Source organism: Lissotriton vulgaris, chromosome 1_1, assembly GCF_964263255.1.
Source record: "Lissotriton vulgaris chromosome 1_1, aLisVul1.2, whole genome shotgun sequence".
Taxonomy (NCBI): domain Eukaryota; kingdom Metazoa; phylum Chordata; class Amphibia; order Caudata; family Salamandridae; genus Lissotriton; species Lissotriton vulgaris.
The window spans coordinates 2,080,442,098-2,080,456,510 of record NC_141685.1 but is presented as its reverse complement, the minus strand read 5'-3'; the positions used below and the strand labels follow the sequence as shown (position 1 = coordinate 2,080,456,510).

Below are 14,413 nucleotides of genomic sequence, written 5' to 3'. Positions count from 1 at the left end.
TAGATATTGCAGCTCAAGTATTTTCTCTCACACTGTTCGATGAAGTGTGTAAAACTTAAAATACAACATTGTGTTACATGCTATTGCCTTAAAAGAGAAGCTTCAAAGGGCATATCTCTCAGCAACAACAGAGATGGTTGTAAGGTGCCAGCTCCAACATATATTTCTGTGATAATTCGGACACAATACAAAACGGAAAAACTATTTTCCAATTGTGAAATCATTAATTTGGAATATGATATACTTGCCTGAGTGCATCAGGTCTTTTTTTCTGTTTTCCACTTTTTAAGTCACAAATTGCACTTTCTATGTCTTGCTGTATAAAGTTTGCCTGCATAAACAGAAGAGAGACAAACGAGAATTTACTAGCAAGTAGTGCAGCCACATTAAAATGAATACATATGTTACTATAATACATTTCAACATCTTTTCTAATATTCTAATTTATATTGCATGCATAAGCAAAAATATATAAAGAAATATATCACTGTACCCAAACTGGATTTCATGAATTACCAAACAAAAATGTATGAATTTGTTAAAGCAAACTGTGTAACTGATCACAGATATCCAGTAGGACATCCTTCTTTCACGGTCCCTGGCAAGTAAACCCTTTACTGGCCTGGAAACCGAGGCAGAGAACTAGTACAACCAGCTATGGAGGATGACCCCAACAAATGTGAAAGAAGTACAAGTACAGAAAGTCCTTCCATTCTACACAGTGCGTTATCCACCATGTCGATCCCTATTTCTGTTGCTACTGGTCTTCTCAAATGTTCTTTCATGTGCAGGGGATTAAAAATTGAGGTGGAGAGTTCTAGTAGACAGGAGTCCCTAAACTATCCACAGACACCACAACACCCCTTCACGCTGGACTGGCACTTCCTCGACAGTCTATACGGTCCACTCCGGAAAGTGTTCTGGGAAAACAAAGAGAGGCTTGAAGGAAAATGGTGACAGGTCTCTCTCAAAGCCAAGCTCTGTCCTTCCCAGTCTGGTTTCATCCACCCAAGCTTCGAAGAAACCCCACCCCTATGATGAATAGAGCCAGGGATCTGCCTTTCCTCCAGTCTTCCTATGTGGGATCTTGTCAGAAAGATGAAGCTAATTAGCATGATCATTTTCCCACTGAGATATTTTACTACAACATGTACTGTAATGTACTAACCCATGTACTTTTTTGTTCACACTTCCCTTTTTTTCCTCCTGCTCTTATCTTGTCTCCACATGTAGGCTAATTTATTTTTACTAATTTCCCCTTTTACTGCTATATAGTAAAGAGCTTCAGTTGGCTCGATTTCTGAACTTGACATGATTAGCTAAACATCTCAGGAGGTTAGTGAAGGTTTGAGATTAACTTTTTTTAGACCTGTGAGCCTTAGGGTGGTGATCCCGCAGACATTTTGATGATCTTGCTTTTGTTGGCCTTAGGACTTGGAGTACATTACCCACTGCTAACCAGTGCCAAAGTGATTCAAATTGGGAAATCTTGGTTTTGGAAACAGTGGACAGCTACAGGCTAAAATAGAAATGAATATCTAAAATAATAGCCAAATTTGTGATAGATGTAGGACAGTGACGCATTATGAGACCATATGTACTGGAGGTCTATGGTAGTTAAAGATTTCAGTCTTATTGGGGATCCATTTCAATTTGTTGATCCGCAGCCAAAAGTTGCTAGCTACCACAATGCTTTAGATATCTTGGAGTTTGCAAAACCAAATGGATATCTTCCAAACATGAGCGTATAGTCCACAACATTGCAGAATGTAAATTGGTATGTCCTGACTGAAAGAGCCTTATGGAGGAGACAAATGTTAAAAAAGAAGTGCCTTACGTTAGAGTTCTGGGATGGAAAATAAAATCTGATCTCTGGGTGCTGGATTTAATAATGAAGTGTGTGAACCATCGTAACTTCAAAAGCGACCAATGTTTGCCATATCTCCAGTGCACTCTGCTGCAAGGTTGATTTCACAACCTTGTTCATTAAGACATGGTACTAACAGATTTGGTGATTATGGTAGATCCAAAAGTTACAGAAACATGACAAAGAATATATTTTGATTCTAGCAAACAATGAGGCTATTGTAACACAATTTCCTTGACTCTAGAATAATAATGCAAGTTTGAGATCTTTCATATTTCCAGGCTCTAGAGTTGGTTTCTTTAGGGAAATGGAGATGGTTTCATGCCTGCAACTTTGTCGAGACCATGGTAAGCTTGTCAGCTAGATAAGTGGTGGGTGCTGGCTATGATGGCCTTGCAAAGAAATGCTGAGGGTTATGAAGATAGTGCAGGCCGGAAATGTATTCAGGCCCCAGACGGGATGTGCTATGGTGTGTAAGATTACAATAAGGGGTCTCAGTATGGAGTCTGGAAGTACATGATGTACTGCATTACCACCATTCAGATAAGACTACAAGCAGCAGTTCTGAAGTCCCTTTCTGGAAGAAACAGTTTAACTTTCTTTAGAAGAAAGACCTGGTACCTTTGGAGCATGATATCATTACGTTTTATAAATACGGTTTCCTTCCCTCTTTGAACCCAGATTTTGTGCATAAGCCAGAGGTGCCAGTGCGAACCTTACTGTATCTAGCATTTCATGTTGGTCTGATGAAAGAGACATGACAAACGAGCACTGCCAATGCCAAAGGTCTGGCTTATGAATGGAAGTGCATTTTGTGTCTCTGATGAGCTAAGGCACTAATCTTTGCAGTTCTTCATCCATTTACCGACTCTCGCTTTCATCCTTTGTAAAAAAAAACAATAAACCACACGAAAGCCCAACATATGCACAATAAATGAAAATAATTGAAATGCAAAAAAGAAAACATGCTGCCATCGAACATGGAGCGCAAGTGCTTAAAATACCAAAACAAAATGTAGCAACTGGTGTCTTTCTCACAGAGGAATTACAAATAGTCTGTCATTGTTTTAAAGTTCAAGCATGGCAGCCACCTTTAGAACCGATATGTTCAAATCATCTGTATCAGTGGTTTGTTCGAGTAGGTCACCAACACCAAATCTCCTTGCCCACTAAGTAATGGGAGATTTCATGTAACAAAATACCTGTCTACAGGCTTTATCACAGTGTAATAACAACCCAACCTTACAATCCTACTGTTTGTAGCAAATGGTTTTCACAATAGGTAAGGCCTACTAGCTTTGTCATAACTTTCCATTATAAACAGATCACACCTAAGGAATCTTACATACTTTTCTCAGTAATTCGATAAGGTCTCAAGCGTTTACCAATGGTTTGACACGAAATACAACCTAGGTCTACAGAAGTGCACATATACTGCCAACTATCAGGCATACATTTATAAAACCACAAATACGTACAAAATTACAGTTGGCAAAACAATATACAACCCCTTTTAATAAGGCATATTAAGAATCATCACAGTAAACTTCAGCTCCCAGGGTTTGCAGGGTGGGCAACCTCCACCAAACACCTTTACTACTGTAGAAATAGGTGAGTGCACGCAACCACATACCTTTTTATGTCCTGCAACATAATGTGATAAACTACTGTTAGAAGATTACTGATTTTACCATAAGCTTTTCACAATAAATAAGCCAAGCCTACTGCCTTTGTAATAGTTTTTCATAATAAACATACCATATCTATGGATTCTGGCACAACATTTCTCTGCACACCATTCAGATCTATAGCGGTTACCATTGGCTTGTCAACAAAACCAATGCAGTACTACTGTACTGTGCACAGACTTTTCGAAAAGCCAACCTTCAGCCATACAGTCATAAAATTACAGATGTATGCAACATTACAGATGGCAATACAAACTACTATCACTTCTAACTCGGCTTGACAAGTGCAAATCATCTATATTAATGGTTTGTCAGAGAGTGTAGCCAACACCAAAATCCTTGCCCACTAAAGTAATCTGTAAAATCCAATGTAACCAAAACTGTAGGCTTTAATTCAAAGTAATAATCCACCGTTAAATGCCAATTGACTTTAACATATGCTTTTTCATAACCAATATGTCAGGCCTACTACCTTTATCATAACTCTTCATAACAATGAACCATTTAGCCTTTATCGTAGGCTTTTCATAAATGCCCACTTAGGCCCAATTTAGTTGCAAGCAAGGACAGCTTTAGTGCATATCGTCTATACCCACAGTTTGTTCAGGCGGATCACCAGCACCGAAACTCTTGCCTATGATGGTGATAGAGCGCCGTGTTGTTTGAAAAATTGTAGGGGTGCATCATACCCGCTTGTAGTCAGCACCCGCATATTTAGAGGACCCTACTAATGTTTGGTTTTAGACATGTAGGACTAATCGTAAGTGTTGCAATATATAGGATTATGCGCATATCATTTATTGAACTATGTAGTGCTTAGTTGAGAGAATAATGCCTTAAGTAACTTAGAATTAATTGCTTTGTGTGTAAAATGTGCATTGAGATTAAACGTGCCATATTAAAGTTGCACGTGTAGGCTTCTTAATGAGAATCGCAATACTGTAACATGAGAATGATGTTTGCGAACACAAGATGTAATGTTAGGATTTATTAATGAAACGCTTATGTTGGGGTATTAGAAATGCATTTAAAGAGTAAAGGCCTGAGACATAGAAACGCTAGCAGAGGCCTAACTGTGGTTTTCTTAGCATGACTAGAAATGTTGAGTTGGAAATATGCCTTGGGTAAGATGCTTATGTTTGCAGTCGAATATTGACTTGTAACTTAGAGCGTGCAGAGGGATTTGTTCTCATGCATTTCTTTTGCAGGTGCAAGGCCACGTAGCTCGTTAGGTAGAATGAGCCACGGTTTCTAAATTAGACTGGTAGGAGTGAAGACGAAGGGAATGCGCTGGCAGGTGCACTTGCAACATTTGGGGGAGAAGGTGCCTGGGATCCAAGGACACAGCAACGGTTTTTGGAGGAAGAAGGTTCAACACTGGAATAGTACGAGAGGCAGTACCTTCTGAAGGAGGAGTGTCATGGGCGTATCCATTGTTTTGGGGATTTTCTATTAGGGAAAGTGCCCCGAGGGTGGAGAGTTAGTTCGGAATTAGTGAAGCTAGGGTTAGGGTCCAGTCTAAAGCAGTCCAATTGGATCTGCAGTTAGACATGGGTCTTAGTTTGAACTAGGCAGGAGAAACTAAGGAGCATCTTAGAATGAGATCGGTAGTGTAGGCTGCTTACATGGAAAGATAAATGTGCTTCTTAGGGAGCCTTCACAGCTGACACCTTTTTCTCTTGCCTGGGAGGTAGGTTAAATAGGGATGCCACTTTAGAGTTAGTGTATATTAATAGTATCTTGTAGAGCGCACGTACACCAAAAGGTTTCATGGCGCTGAGTCTAACGTGCCGGGGCCAGCAAAAGGACCATACGTGAGTCTGTGTAAATAGCCACGTTTTGAGAAGGCTTCTGAAATTTAGGAGGACGTTGCAGGGCCGAATCTCCAAGGGGAGGGTGTTCCAAAGTCTGGGTGCCAGAGTCGCAAACCTGTGTCCTTCCTGGCGATGAAGCTTGAAGGAGGGGGTGGTCTGGAGATGGAGGTTTGCGGAGCGGAGGTTACAGGAGGGGATGTACCTGGGTAGGAGATTGTTGATAAATTGGGGACTGTGACCGTGAAGGATTTGAAGATGATGCAGGCCGTCTTGAAGGCAATTCGTTGGGAAATGGGGAGCCAGTGGAGATTTTTCAACAGGGGCCTGGCTGATTGCCAATGCGGTTGCCAATGGATCAATCTGGCCGCCTGATTCTGGACCAGTTGGATATGCTTGATGAGGCAAAAAGTGGGAGGCCTAAGTAGATGGAATTGGCATAGTCCAGGTGAGATAATTCCAGGGCTATTACCACCTGGATCAAAGCCGATAGGGTAAGCATTCGACTGATCTTCCTGATCTTGCGGAGCTGGAAGAAGCAGGAGAACACGACAGTGCCTATTTGCGTTTTTAGGGGGAGGTCCTTGTCGATGATCACTCCTAGGCTTTTTGCAGAGGGAGAGGGAGTAGGAGCAGGCTGGGTGTGCTGCTGTTGGTGCCAGGGCTTGAGATCGAAGGAGTACTGACCATCACCGTTCTGAATCCCCCGCTATTGAGCGGAATTCGCCATCTGATCCTGAGTAGACTGATCTTTCCTACATTTGGTCCAGATATACCATCTCATTAATTGATTGTTCTTCGTCTTGAACTTTGGAATATGTGTTAGAAGCAGTTGGAACAAATCTTATTATGGACTAAAAAGACTTTTTTGCAAATACATTGATTTTGATAACCTAGGTCCAAGTAGAAGAAGTAGAAATTTAGGGACTTTCCACAGAGAACGGAGAAGGGTTACGGTTGTCTTTTGCTAGCTGTAAATAAGGAACTGAAACAAAAAGGGGACTTCCAGCTTTCTAAGGTGTGGTTCGAGTTGATTCACAGGTATATGAAGAAAAGAAAGACTTGAGCATTTCTCGTTGAACCAAGAAGCTGAAAAAAGGTCTGAAACCATGGAGGCTGGAAACCCAAACCGTAGAGCTAGGTACATAGTAGGCACACTTGTAGGAGAAGTGATACTCTTCATAATTTTGGTAGTTGTAGTCTCATATTTAGCACCACATGAGCAGGCAGTGGAGGTAGAGGGAACCCCTACACCTACTACTCGTAGCAAAGAAGAGGTTAAGGTAGGAAACAAAAGAGCTTTGCTAGTAGAAGAGAGTCGTAGGTTACATGCAGATTTGTCTAGAGGTAATTTCAAGCTTAATGCATATGCAAAGTTGTTGTACGAGTATATTGATGCGATGGATGCGAAAGATTGTTATGTGTGTATGCAGGTACCAGCTTCAGTGGATGAGGGTATCAGATACCATCATCTTCCCTTGACATATGGCATTTCCTGCAGTTTGCTACTTAGCATTTTTTATGGACAAAATCATTTTGAGTATTTCTTTTCGAATTATGATGCTGTTCTTCCTGGAGTGCCAGCTTACAAGCATTTGACTAAGTAAGATTATTATAAATCTGAAGATATACTTAGGCCGTATTTCATTCCGACTCAAGAGTTGGACACAGCTTATGCTCATCGCCATAATTTGACGTGCATGTTGTCAGATACAGAGAAGAAATGTATAGATCAGTGGAAGATAGATACAGGAAACAAAAGCTGTTGCGTGATTCAGGACAGGGTAAAATAGATTGGACAGATGAAGAGAAGTTGCACAAGACGAAAGGGAGTTATGGTCCGATAGGTGAGGTGCAAAAGTGGAAGTTGTGCATAAGCCGTCCACAGACATTCAATTAGCATGTGTATGTAGGGCAGACCACATGTGAGCATACCTTTACGATGGAGTATTATTCGAAGGACTTTTTGCAAGGTATAGTGCAAGTAAATCCAACTGTGTATTTTGTGTGCGGAAAGAATGCCTATGTGAGATTGCCTGAAAAATGGTATGGTGCGTGTTATTTAGTTATAATCTTTCCTAAGATTTACCATACAGAAGATTTTGAGCTCATAGTAGGAGGACAACATGCAAGAGTGAAACAAGTTGCAGCAGCTGTAGTTGGAGATATTTTTGGAGCAATGATACCAACCTTGGGAGTGATCTTGAATGATGTGAAGATTAGAAGGTTGGCGACTGTCGTGGATGAGTTGTCAATGAATACAGCTAAGTCATTGGTGTTGGTGGAAGGAGAGATGTCGATAAGGACGATGGTTTTACAAAATCGTCTTGCTTTAGACATCCTCCTAGCAAAAGATCGAGGAGTCTGTAAACTTTTGAAGGTCCAAGAGTGCTGTGCTTATATCCCACACAACAGCAAGGATCTGGAGAAATATAGAAGTAACATCACTGCTACTCACTATGAGATTGAGGATTTGACTGAGGAAACTGTGTGGGAAAAGGTCGGAAAAGGATTTGGCAAAGTGGGGAGTTGGCTTCCGAGCATTGGAAAAGGATTTCTTGGTTATATGTTGAGCCTCTTATCATAGTTGTGGTATGTGTGATTGGATTGTGGGGTTTGATAAGAGCTTATAAGTGATACAAGTCTAGCAAATTGGAAAGATCTTTGAGAACACAAGAGAGACAAATGGAGAGACTGCAGAACAGTCAATATCAGAATCTGAAAAACATGGAGTTGTTCAGGAGAAGTAAAATGGCAACTAGTTCTGTTTAAGTCGGTTCTTTCCCTAAAGATGGTGTAGTGTGTGACACAGGTTATCAAAGGAGGGGGGACTGATAGAGCGCCATGTTGTTTGAAAAATAGTAGGGGTGCATCATAACATCTTGTAGTAAGCACCCGCATCTTTAAAGGACCCTACTGTTTGGTTTTAGAACTGTAGGACTAATCGAGAGTGTTGCAATATATAGAATTATGCTGATATCATTTATAGTGCTTAGTTGAGAGAATAATGCCTTAAGTAACTGAGAATGAATTGCTTTGTGTGTAAAAAATGCATTGAGATTAATCGTAGAACTTGAATGTATCAGAATCCTCGCACTCGTGATTGTTTAGAAATTAAAATCTGTTTTGCAAAGTCTGATGGTGCTCAATGAGATCTCCCTTCTGGGTCGTGGGAGCCCAATCTATCAAATCACTGTAGCGCTGTTCCAGTAGGGAACAGCGTCCTCATTCGGCACTCAATATAATAAAGTTCCTTAGAGATTATTCCTTTCAGTATGTTTTTATTCCAGTAATTTCATCCTTAATAAATCATAAATTCATCAATAAGATCATCATTTTTCATGTAACAAACTCAAAACGCCCAATGCATTTCGGGCCAAGTGCCCTTCTTCAGGGGCATATCATTCTGTTGAGGAAAAAACACAACTATGAAGAATTTTGTTTGAAAATGTTCTCAGTACAATTCAATTTGAAGGGCTCTTTTTTGAAACCTTATATCCCATCATATGAATGTATAAACACAGTATCTCTATCTCCGTGTGTAAAAGCAATCAAAAGCATAAAAAATCATTGTGATAGACCCAATCATGAAGCGTGTTCAGTCTTATTACAAGTAGACGGTGTCTAAAAAAATCGTACCTGAATGGTAACGCCCACAGAAATTCTGAAGGTGGTCGGTGAAGGAAAACACGCAATTGTGACCTTTCCTGAAACAAAACAGGAAGGGCGTTCCTTCACACGCTAACGTTTAAACGCGCTTCCTGTTTTGTTTCAGGAAAATACCTTGAATTACCGGTAAACACACATTACAAGCCGCGGGCAGCATTTTTCTGCTGGTATGTAAGAGTCTCACTTACGTTTATGACAATGTCAACAACTAAATTACTGTGATGTTGAAACACGTGTACCACATATATATTTCAGGTCACAATTGCGTGTTTTCCTTTACCCACCACCTTCAGAATTTCTGAGGGCGTTACCATTCAGGTACAAATTTTTTAGACACCGTCCACACAGGACTCTAGGGCCGCCACTGAAGTACGGGATACCCGCCTAGGGCCATAATAGCCCGGCTTTTCAATTTTAGGAACCAGGACACAATCCTGTAGTGTGGCTCACTGGTTAGAGGCGGCAGACCCGAGAGCAGAGGACGGCCCGGGACCAGGGTTCGATTCCCGGCGCGGCAGGTTTCTGGACCAGGGTCAGCGGACTCGATAATTCTCTCGCCTCGGTGCCCACTCTGATCAGCGATCACACTCGGCAACTCTGGGCATTAGCTTGCCTCATCTTCACTAACGGCCCCACCAGACCGCCGGGGATGCCTGGTCTCACCCTGGAGATACCCATTAAGGGACCATCTCTCAGGGAAGCCAGGAAGGGTTTTGCAGCGGTCGAAGCGCCTTGGGACCCTACGGGTAAGTAGTGCGCTATATAAATGCCAATACATTTACATTTACATTTACATTACATCCGCAAAACGGGGCCCGCCCAGATTTGACAATCACGACATCCATATTTTCCCAGACTATTCGAGGATGGTGCAAGATCTCCGGAATGACTTTCTACGGGTTAAGCGACGGATGCGAAGCCGGAATATTAAATATAAATTGCTCTTCCCGGCCAGGCTCCGAGTACAACACGGCGACAGGACACATTTTTTTGATAACCTATCAGACACGGATGATTGGATGGACTCGCTGGGTTTGACGGGCCACGACCAAACACAGGGCTTGCAGGAGCAGAGACGTCAGAGTGGGCAGCGGCAGAACCAATGACGTGGAGAGGGAGATCAGCACCCGAGAGGACGTGATCTTGCAGAGGGAGGAGGCATCACGGTGGGTCCGGATGGCACTCTCCGGGTGGAACTGGAGGCGATCCCGACCCAGAACCAGTTCTCCCCATTGTCTTAGGTGCAAGAAACACAATCTGAGTCGGGGTTTCCCCCAGCCCGGTCGTTGAGACCTCAGGAGACAAATGACTGGTGAAGCCGGTGGTTAGAGCGAGAAAAGTGAGGTCATGGACACTGAGTATCTATTCTTTGACCCGGGGGGAACGGTTCAGGCCAGAGTGACTTGTTAAAGGGGCCATTCGCCCGGAGACTTGGGGGACAGAAGGGGGTCTTGAAACCTGTTTCTTAAAGAGGTTACACTATTATGCCAAATATAGAATTAACTGGCCGGCTGTAGAGTGCTGAAGCGGCCGGGCTAGACCAATGGTCGGGCGGGGCTGTGCGGTACCAGTCAGTCAGCTGAACATCAAAATGGGGGGGGGATAGGGATTCCTCCGGACTAACGAACGTACATTTTTGTGTTTCTCTACTCATTGATTACAAGTTGAGGGGGGTGGTCTAGTGGGTGGGTGGAGCTTTTGGGCTTGGTTCTGTGTCCTCTGACCAGGACCGGGTTAGGAGAATGCAGTAGTACCGCCTGTGTGTGAGGGTGTTGGGGTTTCTTGTTCTGGGTGTATGGGGGTTGCTGCCGGGTCTAAACGTAGCTGCTTTATGAGACACATAAGATGTCAGCTTTTTGGAGGGTCACATTGCAATGTATGATAGTTGGGTGCTGCGATATCATTGACTGCTAACACATGACGGGTGATACACAAAAGGTATAAACTGATAACATGGAATGTCAGGGGGCTCAATAACATGATTAAGCAAATCAGGGTGGACACCTACATCCGGCGCTATGGGGTAAGCATAGCCTTGCTACAGGAGACGCACCTTTGGGGAGACAGTCTCAAGTATGTCCATCGTAGATGGCGGGGGCAGTTTTTAACCACATCTTACTCTGGGTTCGCCAGAGGTGCACTGATATGGGTGGCACCGGGAGTCCCCTTCAAGGCCATGCACACTAAACAGGATCCGGAGGAGAGGTTCGTGATGGTGGTGGGGACACTAGATGGGCATAGTATATGCCTGGTAAATATTTATGCTCTGAACAGTGATAATGGTGAGTTTCTATGTTGGGGCTGCCACAGTTAGATCTGGACCCAGACACAGAACTACTTATTCCAGGAGACTTTAATTGTGCCCATGAAGGGGAATTAGATCGGTACCCCCCAAAATTAGATGCCAAGCCTAGGACGAGAGGAGCGATGGGCCAGATGCTCCAGAGCTATGGCTTATTAGATGCATGGAGGCACCGCAACCCTGCTCATCGGTTGTACTCGTGCCACACGCCTGCTGCCAATACCCAAAATAGACTGGACTATTTTTTCTCCAGGGAACGGCAATGCACTGAGTAGGGGAGATCCAATATTTGGCTCGATACTTGTCCGACCACTCCCCGCTCCTGCTTACATACTCGTTAGACAGACCACGGCCTAGGGTCCCACTATGGAGGCTCAAAACAGAGGCTTTGGGCAGCCCGACCTAGAAAGATGCTATTTTTACAAGGGCTCGAGGCATATCTGGAGGTTAACTGGGGCTCGGCTAGCACCAGGTCGACCGAATGGGATGCAATGAAGGTGGTAATTCGAGGGATCTGTTTGTCCACGGAGGTGGGGGTAAAAAAGGTGTTACAACGTGATCTCTGACGGTATGAGGAACATCTGGCGGCACTGGAAAAAGACTTCCCCCACAGATAAGGAGAGGCTGCCTGAATGGACTGCCACACGCCAGCAGCTGGTTGACACGTGGGCCTCTCTCGGCAAATTTAATAGAACTGCCAGCAGGCGGAGATGGTACACAGAGGGCGACAAGGCTGGGCGGCAACTAGCACTTCTGATTTAGGCGGAAACTCAACCCCACCCGATTCTGGCACAGAAGAACAATATGGGCCAGATGGTATATACCCAACAGGAGATCAATTACTTATTTCGGTCCCATTTATGTAAAATATACTCAGTTTCAGCTCCCCAAGGGCATGGAAATATATCTTGAGGGGTTGCCCTGTGTTGATGCGGACAGCCATGAGGAATTGGGAGGCCCCCTTCGAGAGGAGGAAGTACGAGCTGTGATAGCCCACCTGAAGACAGCAAAGTCCCCCGGGATGGACGGATTAGCCGCAAAACACTATAAAGAGTACAAGGGGGTCCTGATCCCGAAGCTCCTCGAAATTATGGTGGAGGTCCACGACTGAGGCTCGCTCCCAGATTCCTTGCGGATCCTCTTGTTCCCGGTACGTATAGGCCTATATCCATGCTGAATGTGGATCTGAAAATTATCAGTCAGGTGCTGGCAAGTAGACTCCTCCCCTATCTCAGATGGCTGGTCCATGATGACCAGTCTGGTTTCATTCCGGGCAGGAATACGCTGCGGAATATTTGTCGCTTTGGGGGAACGAGCCCAGCAGAACACCCTAGTATTTCTCGATATCGAGCAAGCGTTGGACTCGATCTGTTGGGCCGATCTCTAGAAGGTACTTTTGAAAATGGGATTAGGGGAAGGGTTTGTAAAGTGGATAAAACTGCTTTATGCTCAGCCAGTGGCCAGGGTCCGCAAGGGACGATACGTGTCGGACATAATACCCATAACGAGGGGGACCCGTCAAGGGTGCATGCTCTCCCCCTTTATCTTTGCCCTGGCAATGGAACCGCTGGAGTGTCATCTCCGCACGGTGCTTGAGGGTCAGGGCATACAATTGGGGGACATGGAGCACGTGGTGTCACTGTACGCTGATGATGCGTTGACTTACTTTAATCAGCCGACGCAGTCATTGCCAACCCTGATGGCCGCACTGTCTCAGTTTGAAGCTGCTTCCGGGCTTGCAGTGAACAAAACAAAATCACAGCTTTACGCTATTGGAGAGCAGACCGACTTGGGGGGAAGGGGGGGTTCCAACGCCCGGAGTAGACTACACGCTTCGCTATCTGGGGATATGGATTGGAAGGAACGCGGCAATCTTCTTCCAGCATAACATGGGGAGGATAATCCGGGGTCTGCAGGGGCGTATCGCCTTCTGGAACACCCTTATGCTCTCATTGATGGGGAAGATCGCCTTAATAAAAATGGTGGTCCTCCCGCGCTGTCTGTAAACAATGCAAGGGTCTTTTTATTAAATGCCGCACCGGGTCTTTAGGGAATTGGATTCCCTGCTGGTCCTCTTACTGTGGAACGGGAAGCGGTGTAGGGTGAGTCTAGAGGTTCTGAAATGTAGGTGGGGCACAGGGGGTTTAGAAGTCCCGGATCGGGAACTTTATTATTTTGCTTGACAACTGCAACATGCTATTGCATGGCTAGATACGGACCCCTCTTGGGAGAGGTCCTTAATGGCAGGTACATATGGGAGCGGGCAGTTGGGAGCGCTGTTATGGCAGGTAGGGGGGGCGACGAGACTACGGCCCCCCACTGGTGCGGCTGGTGGCCACGATATGAAATCGAGTGGCACGGCGCCTAATTCGACAGAGGCCGTTCGCCCCTGAAATGGATCTCTGGCGGATGCCACCCTTTGACCAGATAGATCAGGTCATGTCAACAGACAAGTGGGTGGCGGGGGCTGCCTGATGCTGGCCAACCTTTATCCGGATGATACATTTATCACTTATCTGGAGGCGGTGACCTCCTTCGAACTGGGTCCGGGGCAATTTCTACAATACGCCAAAATAGCTGCAACAGCGCAGCAACTATGGCCCTCGTATCCGGAGGCTCCGGTATACACTGCACCCTGGTTACCATGATAGCGATGGGCTTTGAGGGAAGATAAAAAGTTAGGTACCCTGACAATAGAACACAAATGGCAGCAGGTTTGTCCGTAGGAGAATACCCCACAAGAGTGGGAAAAAATACACGAGAATGTGCGGAAGGTTTCGGTGAGTAACCGTTTCAAGCAAATTCAATATAATATACATATGACTTCTCTCACCCAAGCGGCTCCAGGCCATTGATAACACCATAGAATCACACTGCCCGAGATGTCGCAGTGCACAGGTGGATTTTATAAATATGGTGTGGGCGTGCCCTGTACTCCAGTCATACTGGGTGTCGGTCCTGGAGGATCTGACATGGGTGACTGGGTGGATAATAGACCTGGACCCGCGGGCTTGTCTCCTGGGCTTGATCCCCCGGTATCCCAAGCGGAAAGTAGGCAGGCAATTTCCGATGTTGG

At 44.7% G+C, this 14,413-nt stretch overlaps 1 protein-coding gene across 11 annotated transcripts in view; it reads right to left on the bottom strand.

Annotated features, from left to right (window-relative positions):
- EPS8 (EGFR pathway substrate 8, signaling adaptor) overlaps nt 1-14,413 on the bottom strand; it is a 1,020,454-nt gene that overhangs the window by 370,699 nt on the left and 635,342 nt on the right. For all 11 annotated transcript variants that reach the window (XM_086920872.1, XM_086920932.1, XM_086920898.1 and 8 more), the window contains one exon: nt 249-331. In XM_086920872.1, the coding sequence (XP_086776998.1) occupies nt 249-331 (83 nt within the window). The remainder of the gene's footprint in view (nt 1-248; nt 332-14,413) is intronic.